The sequence below is a fragment of the Archocentrus centrarchus genome, chromosome 2 (genome assembly GCF_007364275.1).
Source record: "Archocentrus centrarchus isolate MPI-CPG fArcCen1 chromosome 2, fArcCen1, whole genome shotgun sequence".
Classification (NCBI taxonomy): Eukaryota; Metazoa; Chordata; class Actinopteri; order Cichliformes; family Cichlidae; genus Archocentrus; species Archocentrus centrarchus.
Genome location: NC_044347.1, coordinates 1,288,562 through 1,303,797, shown reverse-complemented (window position 1 = coordinate 1,303,797; position 15,236 = coordinate 1,288,562). Strand labels below are relative to the sequence as shown.

Sequence of the window (15,236 nt, the reverse complement as noted above, 5' to 3'; positions counted from 1 at the left end):
CACAAACCTGTGGGTTACTAGTCGGCTCTTCAGACCTTCTGTCTTTGTTTCCAACAAGTTTCCACCTCCTGTTTCTAGATGCCCACCCTAACATAGCAGGCTGGAACCGGCCGTATCCCACAGAAGTGTATAAATCCAAATGCAGCCTTAAAGGGCTCATTCCCCCAAACAGTGCAGTGTGGTAGCTTCTAATAAAGATCTGTTCTCCTGCAGCTGATCATCAGGAGGAGGAGAGTCTGACGGAGCAGCAGAGGAACATTTTCAGCCTCTACAGAGGAAACAATGAGTTCAACACAACAGGTGAGAAAAATCTCAGTGTTACACTATTATTGAAACTGTGTGACTTCATCAGCTGCTGTTGGTTTGGTTTATTATGGTCTCAGTTAGCACTGAAGTTACAACAAGACCAAATACAAAGGTCACATTTTAACAGGACACTGAAACAAAGACATTAATAATCAAGATTCAGATCAAACCCACAGTTTATCACACAATACATCATTTTCATTGAACAGTATTTGATCTATGATGTCATTTTCATTACTGTTATAATTACACATTTCATATTTTCATAGCACTTTTCCACTCTCTCCTCATTAGAGATCATTGTTTTCCAACCAGTTTGATTCCAGTTCTTACTGGTTTGGAAATGCTGTCCCAGTAGCTGTTCATGTTGCTGTTGTGGTGATCCCCAGAGTCTCTCATCCGTGGTTCAACACACTCCAACTCCGTTGTGTTGGACTGCAGCTGGTGGGAGTAGTCCTTGTTCTGCTCTGAAGATCTGCTTCAAGCTTCAGGGTCACTCTGAGCAGAAGCTGCAGAAGGAATGAAATGATTTTATATAAATCTATGCGCGCCGCCCCCAACGTGGTTGGATATAATGTGCCATTGTCACCAATAGGTGGTGGTAGTAGTTGTACAAGGTGTTTGGAGGCTAACAAAAAACCTCTAATATTAATGGATTTTGAAGTTTGAGGTTGTTCCATGTCTACATTTCACTCACTGCCTCTGTTTGTATCTCTGTCCCTGCAGGAGCAACATAGACCAAGAAGTCAGTGCTCTCAGGAGGCTGACAAACCTCACAGAATGAAGGGAGACAAAAAATACACCTGTGGTCAGTGTGGGAAGCATTTTACTAGGAAGATTTCATTAAAAAATCATCAAGTCATCCACACTGGAGAGAGACCGTTCACCTGTGAGTTTTGTGGAAATTCTTTTACTCAGAAGAGTAACCTAACAAGTCACCAACTCATCCACAGTGGAGAGAAACCGTACAGCTGTGATCAGTGTGGCAGAGCTTTTACTCAAAGTAGCAGCTTACAGAGGCATCAAGCCACCCATTCTGGAATTAAGGCATACAGCTGTGACTTTTGTGGAAAATTTTTTAGCCAGCTAGCATACCGGAATAGACACCAACGCATTCACACTGGACAGGATGTGTACTGCTGTGATCAGTGCGAAAAACTGTTTACAACAGATGCAGATTTACAACAGCACATGTTTACCCACACTCAGGAGAGACCTTATCAATGTGACCTCTGTGATAAGACTTTTAAAGCTCCACATTCCCTGAAAGCTCACCAACAGATCCACAGCAGAAAGAGACTCTACAAGTGCAGTTACTGTGAGGTATATATTTTTATTTTAATCTTGTAATTTTAGCCTGACTGTTTGGAACAACTCTGTGCATTAAGTTGTGTTAGCATGTTAGTAATTCTACTGCATGTAAAGGCAGCACATTTTAATTTATAATTTTTGTTTCCATGATCATAAAAAACTATATTGTATTTTAATAAATATACATGTATTCTAATTATAATGTATTCTAATTTTCCGTTACACACAAAAGAAATGAATATGTGCATAACAAAATGTGTGATTACAATAATTTTCTGGGAGAAATACTTCATTTTCTGTAAATTTTTCAGGGGTGCCAACATTTTCGGCCATGACTATATAGATGGAGACAGATTTATCTATCTGTCTAACAGAGAGAGTGAGATCAGCTCAGCTCTTCTTTCTCCCTGCTGACATTGTCTACATAACTTAGCTCCATCATGAATAACAGTAGTTCACTTGCTAGTGACCATGGCCTTTCTGGGTTTAAATCAAGTGCGCGTTTGATTAGAGGCTTTCCTGACTTGTCCCTGTCTTTCACAAAATTAACTCAGTTCTGATTGGAAGTGGTCCCCACCAAACATTTTTGTCTTGTTTTCATTTGTTAGCAAAAGCGTCAATTAATTTCATCTTAGTTTTGATTGTTTTCTGTAGTTTTTATTATTGTTTCGTTTTCACCATGAAAAAAGGGGTCGATGAAAATACTTCATAAACAAAATTACCAGTGGTCCAGTTTAAGCATTGAATAACATGGAATTAGGGCTGCTCGATTATTGAAAAAAATCATAATCACAATTATTTTGGTCAATAATAAAATCACAATTATTTAACAGAATTACTCATTGCCTTGTTAAACACTGCATCTATTGCACTTAATGAAGACATGCAAAATTCACTTTTTTAGACCTTAAATATATTTTTTTTTGTGTACTTTGAGTGTAGATATCTTTATATTCTTTTTCGGTCATATTTTTCAGTTTGCTTAGATTTCTCCATTCCCAGTTAAGTTTTCTTATGTTGCGTCACAGTATTTACTATGGAACTTATAAGCAAGGTCATGGACTTCGGGCTTACTGATTTTGTGAATCTTCCATTTTTTTCTCGCTGTGATTTTGTATTCCAAGTTCAGTTATGCTGTAGTTGCAAGTAGATAAGTCAAAATGTTCAGTTGTTGGGTGTATTAACCCACACGATTCCTTACATCGCCCCCTGGCATCAGAGCCTCTTTGAAGTGCCTGTTTCTCTGCTGGCAGATAATTGTATCGCTGCTATCAAACTACAAAAATGGCCGAACGGGGTAAAGTGGAACGTTCTGCAACCTAGAGGGAGTGTGGGGCGTGAAATGTCTCATTCACATTTAAAGAGACCGCTGCTCTAAGACGCGCCTCAGAAAAGGTGTAAAACAGGGGTCTGTGGAGCTGCAATATCGAGGAATTCAGAATGGAGCATTGCAGTTCTACTTTATATAGACCACAACGAATGATTTACATATGAAAAGGACAGATTTAAAAGCATGATATGTGTCCTTTAAAGAAAAGTTAATACTTTGAAATCTGGTGCATTTCTACAATGTCTTGAAGATAAATAATACATTTTAAAATAAAGTACATAATATATAAATAAAAACAAATATAAATAGCCATATAAATAAATACATTATAAACTAAGCAAATTAATAAATAGAAAGGTAATGCCAGTTATCACGACTAATTATACGGGGAAAAAATTGAACCAAGTTATTTAGACCAAATAAATTTGCTCACATTTTAGTGCCACAACATTCTGACAGACCCTGTATTCAAAGGTTTGGTATTAACATTGGTAGGGACATGAGTCCAATTGGTTTTCGGGGTTGGGGCAATCAGGGTCCGGTGCAATGCTAATTACACCCATGATCGTATATTGGTTGGGACACCTCCCTGCCATCCCTTGCTAATCATACCCCATAATTTTTAGGGACATAAAGGATGTTATTTGATACTCTTGGGAGGTGCAGTTCAGGTTACAGCATAGAAAAACCCACTCAATAATTGATGGTAACTACTCCGTAATCAAGCTGCACAGGCGTAAGTGCTGGTCACTTAGGTAGGTTACGTTGAAGGGCTGCAAATACTCAAGGCTTCAGAATAAATCAAAGCTAAGAGTATACGGAGTGTAATGTGCCAAAATAATTTTAATAATAATCCTTTTTGTCACTTTTTGTGACTGTTTGAAGCCCAAATTGAATTCAAATTTCAATTAATTGCTCGGCCCTACAAGCAGTAAAATGTAACTGGACGTTGGCAGAGATGCTCTTTATTCCAGGTGACGTACAGGATAAAAATGTTGAAGGATTCTCTGACTTACTCTGTCTTTGTGTCTTTGTGTAGAAGCAGAGCGACACAGATGGATCCAGTTCTCAACCCTGTCATCGCTGTGGTGGTGGGAAAGCATTTCGCTGTGACCTTTGTGGGAAAACCTTCAATCATCAGCAGAGCCTACAAAGACATCAACGTAGACACACTGGACACAAACTGAACCAATGCAAAGAATGTGGGAGAAGCTTCCCCACAGCAAGTGAATTAAAACAGCATGAACTCTTCCACAGTGGGGTTAAAAAGCACCTCTGTGACCAGTGTGGGTCATCCTTCACCACTGCAGGTCAGCTTCAAGTGCATAAACGAGTTCACACAGGAGAGAAACCATACAAGTGCAGACACTGTGACAAAAGCTTCTCGTGTTCAGGTAGTCGTAACCTTCATGAAAGTACACACATGGAAAGGAAACAGTAGTATTTTGTGGTCATCCTTGTATTATACAGTTATAGAAATGTCTGTTATATCCAACTGATACTGCCGCAAAACTTTATCTATAATGAGTACTTGGTTGAGTCAGTGCAGTGCTCTGTTTTAAATAACCAGCAGCCATCGATAACTACAGACATCATGTCTCAAAAAAAATTTCTGTCCAACCCACATGTCTTGTGATGGCTTTAGCAAGCTAATGCTAAATGCTGTGCTAATTCAGTGACAGTGTGAGTGTGGATGGCTCTAGTCTGTGTTACGCTGCTCTAAAATAAGATGCACGGGCACGAGCTCTATTGTTAATAAACATTCTTTAAGCAACACGTCCGTGTGTTATCCTTGTGAATCTACGACGACAAGAAATAAGACAAGCTCCTGGGATTTTATGTTTAATAGAAAGTCAGAAATTGTCCCTTTTTTTTTTCCCCTCCTCTTCTTCCCCCTCAGTTTGACGCTGGTCACTATTTTGCCCTGCAAAATCAAGCATGAATAGGACCGTCATGAGATTACACATGCAATCTACCACCTGGCCGTGCCTGGTGGTAGATCGCAAATTGTGGTGAAATAATACTAGTGCTGAAGCCAGAGGGGGGAAAAAAAAAATCAGACAACTAACTAACTGACATCTAATGAAAACGTACAGGGCTGCTCTTGTAAAAGCAAATATGTTTGGTACACCAGTGCATTCAGAGCATCATTCCGATTGTGATAAATATGGTGGAGCAAGGCCATGAAGACATTTAAAAACAAATAAAAGAATTTTAAAATCAATCCTAAAACAAACTGGGAGCCAGTGAAGTGAGGCTAAAATTGGTGTAATGTGTTCACATTTTTTGACACCAACTAGTCGAGCAGCAGCATTTAGTACCAAAAAAAAAAAAACAAGCTCCTCCACCTCCTCCCTGAACTGCTCTCAGTCAAAAACAACCAATCAGAGCCAGGAGGAGGGTCTTAGCACTGTCAGGCACTCCTCGTGTATGTGCTTCTCAATGTAGTGGTGTACCACACCGCAAGATTTGCTATCGATCCGATGCCAAGTAAATACAGAGCCAGTATCGCCAATACTGATACCGATACTTTTTAATAATTATGAAGAATTTTAAAGAAGTTTAATTGGTTTGTGATTTTTTTTTCTCTGGATCATTAATTAGGTAAAACCCAGGATAGAATTGGGCAAAGTTTATAGATAAATAGAAAATACTTTATCAAAATAAAAGTTATTGTTCCAAAACAGTAGAACATTAACAAAACAATTTTTCCCATACATTGATGTCTAGATTTTTTTTTCTTGCGTAAGTGAAGTGTACAAAATCATTAGTCAACAACAAATGCAACCTTTTTTCCAGGTAGAAAGTTCAATATAAAAATATCCCTTCATTCACTAATTTTCTAGATTTTTTTCTTAAACAAACAAGCTGTACAAAAAAAGGAATTTGCTTGAAATGTTTTATAGCAAATTCTTTTTTTTTCCCAAGTAAAATATGTTACATGTCACATAGCGGTATAACGTCAAAACACCGTGGAGAGGTCTGGCGCTCTGGCAGGTCGAGTTGAATTGAGACATCTGAATTAAAGCCGAGAGAGTCAGAAGGGCTGATCACATTGTAAAGGCTGCAGAGAACTGAGCGGCAGTGGAGGACTTAATAACATGACAACGCTGTGTAGCAGTGCGAGATTTCACCATATGACAGAAGAAAGGCATGTCAAAAACAACGGGTATATGGTCAGAAAAAATAGCATCACAAACCTCCACGTTAGAAACAGTAGAATCATATGTTAAAACAAGGTCGAGAGTGTGCCCACATTCTTGTGTTGGACTAGACACAGACTACAAAATTAAAAGAGTCAATAAGACGTAAGAAATCATTGGCCAACGGCTTCAAGGGACAGCATACATGGATATTAAAATCACCAACTATTAAAATCTGATCATAGTTTGGTATTATTCCTGCCAAGAAGTCAGCAAAGTCACCAGTGAAATCTTTGTTACACTTGGGTGGTCTGTATACAACAGCGCACAACACTGGGGAGGCAGAGCAAAGCTCAAATAAGTTGATTTCAAAGCTGGAATAAGATGTTGTCAGTTTGGCCTGTTTACACTTATATCGTTCTTTGTAAACAGCTGCTGTGCCTCCGCCGCGTCCTGACGTCCTCGGAGAATTAAAATAAGTGCAGTCGGGTGGCAAAAGTTCACAGACAACACTAGACTCACCAACAGTCATCCATGTCTCAGTAACACAGAGAAAGTCCAGTCTGCAGGACGTAAAGAAATCCTTCAGGATAAATGTTTTGTTGGCTAGCGATCTAGCATTTACCAGCGCCATCCTGACAGGAGCCGCAGCATTAGCCAACTGTTGGGCCCGAGCGAGAGGCTGCAGATTGCGTAGGTTCACCCCACGGCTGCAGACGGAGGGAAAGGAGAGACCTGTTGGTTGCACCTTAGCCGAGCCGACCACAGGAACTAGAGAGGAGGTAATCGGATCCAAGAAGCACCACAAAATTAAACGAAGAGACGCTGACCCAGTATATCCATAGAAGGTGATAGGAGAGCACGCCAAACTGGTTTTAAGTTTTATCAACCTGCCGCTGCGTTTCCCACAATGTCTGCACCTTCTGCGTGCAGATAGAGCTGGAAAACGGCGGAGGTAAGCCGGTATACCCAAAGGAGGTGTAAGGTAGAAGGTCCTCTGCCCGTCTTGACTGAAACCTTCCCAACATACGCGTGATTGACGTATATTTAGGAGTGTTTGGCGATCATAAACCAGTAGAGAGTTGACGTTCAGTGTAACAAGCAACCAGAACAGCAGGAAAACAACCACAGTTCGTAGAGACAGAAGGCAGGCCACAGACACTAGTGCCATCTTGGTGAACTAGACTAGTTCAGGACTCCTTCATAGCTTTATAGTAAATAAGACTCATGTTCAATAAATGCAGCTCAGGAACTCTGAGCAGTCTTCACTAATAGTACATCTGACTTCAAATATGAAGTTTTTGCTTTGTTACTTAAATTTCAGTGTGAGTGAGCTAAACTTAAAGAAACCCTTTGTTAGAACACCACACAAATCATCTCCAGCTGATGAGCTCTGCTCTTTGTGTGGCCTCCTTCAGGTGGTGATGCTGATCAGTGATTGGACGGATGCTTTCAGCTCTGCTCTTAGTGCTAACATTATATCTGCTCTCTGTTTGTGTGTGTGTGTGCATCCTTACGTGCCTCCATGTTGTAAATTGTGTGCCTGTAAATCAGCAGTTTGTCTCTTGTTCAGTCATTTTGTTTGTTGGAACTTTTTGTGTTACGCCCCACACACCCTCACACTTTTAGCTGTGGGTTATAACAGCAGTGCTAAAAACTGTGCTCACAAACCAGGAAACAGTGTGTGAATTACAAAGACATAAGTCTGTGCGACACTGCCAACATGTCATTACAGAGGAGGCGCACACACAAAGAGCAGGTTGATGAAGCTGGAAGTGAACCTGCAACCTTTTGCACTGAGCCTACTGAGGTATTCAGCTGCTCTGCACCACCAGCATCCACCACATCATTGTGGAGGTGTGACTGTGTGAGTGACAGCAACTATTAAAAAGGGCCTTTCTGCAAACAAGAAGCTGAAAGCTGGATTTGAACCTGCGACCTCTCTATTTTTAGCTTTTTTTTTTTTTTTTTTACTGTTTTGTTTGTGCTGTTGAAAAGAGTCAGAATGACTTCCTGCTGGAGGAAGTTTTAATCAGAGGTCAAAGTCTGCACTGAAACTTCATCTGAAATAAATAATGATTTACAAAGTCAGCTGTGACCTGTGACCTCCCTCTCCTTCACACAAAGACTCACACTCTTCCACAGCCAAGCTCAGACTACATTTAACAGTGACTCTGTGTTCAGCTGCTGACCATTAACTAACTCTGATCTCACACACACTCAGACACAGAGCTGACCCCCCACCCCCCCCTGTCTTGCTTCAGGTGGAGTCCCGCCTCCTTCCAGGAAGCAGCTCACCTGTGTGTCAGTGTTTATTGTGCAGGTGTGAAGTGGAGCGTCTTCTGTTTGCAGAAACTGTAAGTTTGGCTTTAGGAATTTTCCTCTTTGTTCAGCTCATGTTTGATTTCTTCAACAACAAACTCTGTTTTTTATTTCCTGGAAGAAAACTGTCATTTCTCCATTAAAGTCAGACTATAATGTTTTCCTGGTTAACATCAGTTGTGTGCAGCTTAGTTCCAGTAGTTACTCGGAATATCGAACATTCCTGGAAGTCAGAATTTTAAACTGGAATGCTCAACTCGCAGTTCAGGGTGTTGAAGCAGCCCCACCAACTCCGAGCTAACAATCCAGGATGGATGCAGTGACTGTAAACAACAGGAACACTGCACTCTGGACAGCCACTGTTGTGTATTTGTAACTCACTAAATGAGACACACACGGAGTACTGACCAGGCTCTGTGTGTGTGTGTGTGTGTGTGTGTGTGTGTGTGTGGGTGTGTGTGTGTGGGCATTGGTCCTGAAATAAAGCTGCTCTCTGCCATTTCTACAGTCATGTTGGACCTGTTGGTCTGTAGGACTCCAGGAATGGAGGCATTTTGAGGCTGAAATCGGCTCTCTGGGACACTTTTTGTAGTGAACTGATGAAAGCTGTGTCTCACATGGAGTGGATGTTAGTCCAACACATCAGACATGAGCTCTGCAGCTGTCAGTTGATGTGAGCGTGAATGATGTGTGTTTCCTCTGCAGGTGAAGGTAGAAAGTGTGTGTGAGCTGGTGTGAATTCAGCAGCATGGATCAGTGTGAGGACAGAGAGGAGGGAGTCCCTCCCTCTAAAACCACTCTGTGTGGGGAACATGAGAGCCAGACCAAAGCTCAGAGGTGAGATGACCATCTCTAACTGTCCATGACTCTTCTCCATGTCACAGCTCAGCACTCACATCACTGCTGCATCATTATTCACAGGAACCCACCTAAACATGGATCCAGTTCTGTGTCTTCAAGGAGCAAAGAGGTGAAGAATTTCTTTAGGAATTTAGGGGGCAAAAAGTCATCTGACAAAAAGTAAGTTCATGTCTTAAAATGTGTAAAATGTTATTTATATCCCATGAGGCACATTGAAAATGTGAGTTTGTTTTCAGGATCCATCAGAGACTCAAACCTGAGCCTGAACCCAGCTGTGTGTCCTTAAAGAGTGACTGGTCTAAACATGATGTCATTGATTTTAAAGAGGAACGTGGATCTGCTGCAGAGAGGTGAGCTGTCAGTAACATGAACTCTTTGATTTAACTGCTTGATGTTGTTGGATAGAAACTGCAGTGCAAACACGTTGTTCCTTCAATCCCATTGAAACTGTGGTTCTTGAAGTTTTCAGTTGTACTGATTGTGTTCTGGTTTGTGTGCAGTTGTGAGTCCTGGTTGGTGTTGTTAGCTGTAGTTGTGTTGAGGCCTACTCCTGCTACAGCTGCAGCTTCACAGTATTCAGTTTCCTGCAGGTTCTCATCTTCTTGTAGCATCTCTTGTTAGCACGCTGCATTGCCTTGTTTGGTAGGCTAGTGTGTCTGTGTGCGACTGTGACTGAATAAGGTGAGTCTTTCTTTGAGTTGTCATCATGGTGTCTGATTTGGACAGGTCTGTGACAGATGCTGACACCAGTATGGTGCTGGTGTTCAGGCTCATTGGAGGAAAGAAGAACTGAGTTTAAATCATGGATACTCTGGTTGAACAGGAGATACTGGCTGAAGACTTTGATTGGCTCTGTGGATCAGGTGACTCAGCCACTGAAGGAGGAGAGAGAGCTGCAGCCAATTGAAAGGACAGAGCTGGAGGATCCAAAGAGCTGGAACTGAAGCTACAGCTGCAGAAAGTAGAAGTAGAGCTTAAGCAAAAGAAGTGACTGCAGCATGAGCAGAGAGTGAAAAACTAAGGCTCACAGATGGAAGAGAAATGAAGGAGATGGAGCTTAAAGGTGAAACATAAACTTCTACCATTGGAAAAACATTAGTAGTTCTAGTAGTGCTAAATTTGATGTTCATAAAAACATTAATCTGGGCCTTTCAGGGAGAAAGATGTTAAAGTACTTCATGTACTTTGAACGTGTAGCGATCACTTTGCAGTGCTGCACCTCACTGTTACACTGAGTTCTAGTTGTTAAAGCTCTGGAGGCTCCTTCATCACTGAGCTTAGAGAAGAGCTCAGACTATCACAGTGTTGTTAAAGCTGTTGTCTCACGAGTTTATGCGTTTGTGCCAGAGTATGAACACAAGGATTTCCACGATGTCCATTAAACTGATGAGCACACTTATGTGGAATCTGCATTTTCCTTAAACACAGACCGTAACAAAGGCTTCAGGAAAATTGGTCAACTCTTTCAAAAAAAGATGTGTTATCCTGTCTGGCAATTATTTTTCCAAAGTGGCAAAACCTGCACTGTACACAAAACATCACAGGGGGAAAAAGAGGCTCTCACAGCAAGAGCCGGTCCAAGCCTTGAAGGGGCCCTGAGCAAAATTGGAAGGGGCCTTCATTGTCACCTGAACCTAACCGTTATTAATGATGGAGGGTTAAATTTGATTATTAATTTTTTAGGATGCATTGCTGTTTCAACCTCATGTACATAAGCCCACTGAAAAACAACATGTTTTCAATTCAATTTTATTTATATAGCGCCAAATCACAACAGTCACCTCAAGGTGCTTTGAACACAAATGGTCAGCAATTGAACATTGTGCTGTAAGTGTGGGAAATATGTTATTATGCTGCTGTACCATAAAATGGTGGTGGCAGTACCGCAAGAGCACAAAGGCATAAAAGTGAATTCCACCTGTCTATCCATGCTGTCACCACAAAACCGTGAAAAAACCAGACAGATGAAACCACAGCTCACAAATGCAGTTATGTCTGAATATGCATGCATGAATAAAGCCAAGGTTTGCCCAGTTAGTATGTCTCGGCCACTGAACCACAACCTGAGTGAGACTACGTGACAAAAACAGAACACAGACAATATATACACAAAGTAATCAGGGAGACACACCAGGGAGTGCAGCTGAACAAGACCAGGTGAGTAAAACTGAACACAATGATACAAAGGACTGCCAAAGTAAAACAGGAAGTAGACACAGAAAATGAAATGCTGACTTGATACAACACAGGGAAGCAGACACACTGAAGGACTACAACCCCCACACTAGAGCAACAAGATCATGAACATGATCAAGATACAGCACAAGGAACAGAGACCAGGACTGAATCCACTTCACAGGAGAACAAACCAGAAACAATAAAACACCAAACAGCCAGGAAAGGAACCCAGAGAACTGAGAGGATGAGATAGACAGTGCCTGCCCAAACTACCTGAATGCTCGCTGATGCAGGAAGTCAGTGTAGCCTACTCATTAAATTAGTGTTGTTACAATTGTACAAATCTGGACAGTTGGAACGGTCTCTTCTTTCTTTAGGACACTGGCATGAGTTTAAAAAAAAGTTTCATGACAAATGTAGGTGAGCTTGGGGGCCCCCTGGTGGTCAGGGGGCCCTATGCAGCCTATGCCTCAGGTCGGCACTGCTCACAGCTGTTCAATACTTTGCTTCAAGTTTTATTCATATCTGTCATACAGATACAATGAATGGAGTGAAAAGCTTTATATAATTTGTTTACAAAGATTAATTATAGATTGATTAACAGGAATGTCACACAATATACAGATACAGGGCCTGTTCACTACAGCCAATTAAAAATAAGACTAAGAATCAAGACTAATCTCATGCCTGTGTTTGGACTGTGGGTGGCAGCCGAAGTACCCACACAGACACTGGGAGGACAGGCAAACTCCAGATCAGCCAGATGGTGGATGTGAACCTTCTTGCTGTGAGGTGACAGTGCTAACCACTGCATCTATTGGACATTATGATTTCATGATAATTATAAAAGATCTGAGCAGATTTAAAAGGCATGAAGGCAGACAGTAAAAAACTGAGCTTCCATTATGCCTGCTCCCCTGGTGGAAGCACAAGACATTAAGCCCAGTTTTCTTACTCACTCCTTCAGGGCATTACCACTTGCGGCTGGATCGAGGACGTCACTGCTGGGGGTTCTGATTTTGGTCATGGACCAGCCAGTGACTGTATCTGTAAAAATGAAAGCAATGCCATGTGTATTTAATTTTGTGTTCTTTCCATCCTTTCATTTATATTATATCAAATGATCATGATACTGAACAAAAAAATGGTTATTATCATTTTTGCCATAATCGTGCAGCTGTAGTTGGTGTAAAGAGCAGTTCCAGCAACCGATCCCTCTGGAAGAGCTGTCATGTCCTGGGCTGGTGGCCCAGTGTTTTGGTTTCTTGGTATGGTTTCTCAGGTTGTTTTGTTATCTGTTATAGTTGCCTTCAGTTATTTCTAGTTCCTTGTGTCTCCCTGTATTCTGTGTCAGGTTTGCGTCTCTGTTCCCTCGTCATACTTCCTGTTTTATTTTAATAGTCGTCCAGCCCCTGTCTGTTGTGTTCAGTTTTGCTTCCCCTGGTCTCGTCTTGGTCATCAGCGTCACCTGTGTTCCCACCTGTTTCCTCTTCCCTCATCAGCCCCTTTGTGTATTTAAGTCCTGTGTTTTCTCTGCCTGTTGTCGCATCGTTGATGTATTGTGCCCGCGTGTTCCTGTGCTCCCTGTGTCTGCCCTTCATCTGCCCTTCATCTCCCTTCGTCTCCCTTCCAAGGTTTTTGTATTCGTTTCCCCCTATCTATATAAATACCTTTTAAGTTATGCCAATCTCTGGAGTCCTGCATGTTTGCCCTTCCTCGCCCGTTTCATCCCCGGCCATGACAAAATGAATTGTTTCCATTATAAGAAGCCACATTGTAGCTGACTCATCTATTTTAGCTAAAAAACAGGAAGCCTGACCTGTGGTACTGATTGATTCTGTACAGTACCAACTCCTACTGCTGATGAGGAGCAGATGCCATGCTCCTCTGAGAGTCCTGACTCAGAGTTTGAACCATTGGTCTTCAGTAGCTTTGTAGCAGCTCATAGTCTGACCCAGCTGATGAAACCTTTGTTAGTGGTAATGTAGGGATGTGAAATATCCTGTTTGGCTGGTTTGGTCTCATCCTGGGCAGTGACCCTGCTGATTAAAAGGTGTTCGATACACCCAGGGTAACAGACAACCCTGTGGGTTCTGAACCAGGTATCCATATTGATTCAGCCACTCCAGGTACTGTAGTGTAGCTGCATCTGTTGTGACAAAAAGCTGAGACTTCAACCTCTCAGATACATATATGGTTTACTATCAGGAAACAGCTGAATCAGAGCTAGTTAGCAGCTCTGTAGTCGATTCCTGGAGGGCAGATGGTGAAGTTTGGGAGCCAGAATTATCTAATTCATCTATTGCTGTTGAGCTCAGGGAGGAACTAAAGGCATATGGAAGAACTGAGAGCTAAATGATTTACAGCAGTTAATCCTAAAGAGGATTTGTTGGAGTTGATTTTGGATTTACTTCTGATACATTCTCATGCATAACTAGGCTTTGCCTCCCAGTGGTCCTGATTGGAATTCAACTTTATGTCAAAGGTATTCCATCAAGGTTATGTCTTTAAAGCATCAGATTAGTGAACATTTACAACTACAGGTAGTCCACTAAATTACTGTCTTTGTCCAAATATCTCTTACTGGATCTTTACCCTGTGCTTGAACTAATTCTTGATCCTCCACAGAGTGGACCAGCAGAGCTCAGAGGGTCCCAGTGGTCAGTCTGCCCAGCAGCATCAAACACACCTGGACTCCATATTTAAGGTCTGTACATGTACAACAACTGGCCAGTGGATTGTCAGTGTGTCCAACATGGATCTGATGTTTGGCTCCATGATTTCAGTCTGATTGGCTCATTCATAAAGTATTCTGTTCCAGCTGCTGGAGGACAACATCATCACTTTTGTGAAGGACGAGCTGAAGAAGATCCAGAAGATCCTGAGTCCAGATTACCCAGAATGCTCGGAGAGTCAGAGAGAGGGTAAGGATGAAGAGGACAGGAGGAGCAGCAGAGAGGCATTTGTGAAGATCACACTGGACTTCCTGAGGAGAATGAAGCAGGAGGAGCTCGCAGAGCATCTGCTCAGCAGTAAGGGGATTTCTCTAAAGATTTAAGCTGCTGGGAAAATGGCAGGCCTACTGATGTCTCAAGAGATGGACCAGTGTGTAATTAAAAGCTGTTGTTAATTGAGAGAAAATGCTCTGTTTTAATTAATTTTTATATATTTATTTTAAATCAGTCTAGCACAGGGGTGTCCAAATGCTTTTCAAAGAGGGCCAGTTTTGACAATGCGAAAGTGCCCAAGGGCTAACAGTCCCTGATGACATTATTTTAAAGAATAAAGATGCATATAATTATTTAATACTTTCATTTCCCTGCAGCAAACAAACATGATCAAATGTAAGCACTCAGGAACACATCAGAGCATAAAAGCTCTACATTTCTAGCAAAAATTTAAAACTTACAGAAACTGTAAAATGCTGCTGTGTCTTTCTGATAACAGAGCAAAAGGTGAGCTACTGACACTAATGTGAAGGGCAAACAGGTACAAAGGGCAGGTCTGCCTACAGAGCAGTGATAGACACGCGTAAAATGTCACGTAGGTGGGAGTCAGTCTGAATCTCAAGCAGGTGTCTGGTGTCTTTTTACCGTTGCTCTGTAGAGAGCATCCTGACCTACTGTCACACAGCAGACAGAAAAACACCCCAGCGAGTCATCAACACTGCTCAAAAGATCATAGGCTGCCCCCTGCCCTCCCTCCAGGAACTGTTCAATGCCCGCTGCCAGAGGAAGGCAGAGAACATCCTCCAGGTCCCCTCACACCCCGGACACTCTTTGTTT

General features: G+C 41.8%; 1 protein-coding gene and 1 pseudogene across 2 annotated transcripts; one reads left to right on the top strand and one right to left on the bottom strand.

Annotated features, from left to right (window-relative positions):
* Positions 1–15,236, bottom strand: part of LOC115791158 (NACHT, LRR and PYD domains-containing protein 12-like) — a 1,329,445-nt pseudogene that overhangs the window by 429,988 nt on the left and 884,221 nt on the right.
* On the top strand, positions 253–9,167 carry LOC115791504 (zinc finger protein 135-like). Of its 2 annotated transcripts, XM_030745593.1 has the most exons (5): positions 253–300; positions 1,033–1,629; positions 3,987–4,257; positions 8,355–8,447; positions 9,118–9,167. In XM_030745593.1, the coding sequence occupies exons 1-4, from the start codon at positions 283–285 to the stop codon at positions 8,417–8,419; spliced, it is 951 nt and encodes a 316-aa protein (XP_030601453.1). In that variant the 5' UTR covers positions 253–282; the 3' UTR covers positions 8,420–8,447; positions 9,118–9,167. The 2 variants fall into 2 exon arrangements, with proteins under 2 accessions (XP_030601453.1, XP_030601446.1); XM_030745586.1 differs by lacking the exons at positions 8,355–8,447; positions 9,118–9,167 and having other exon boundaries at positions 3,987–4,631.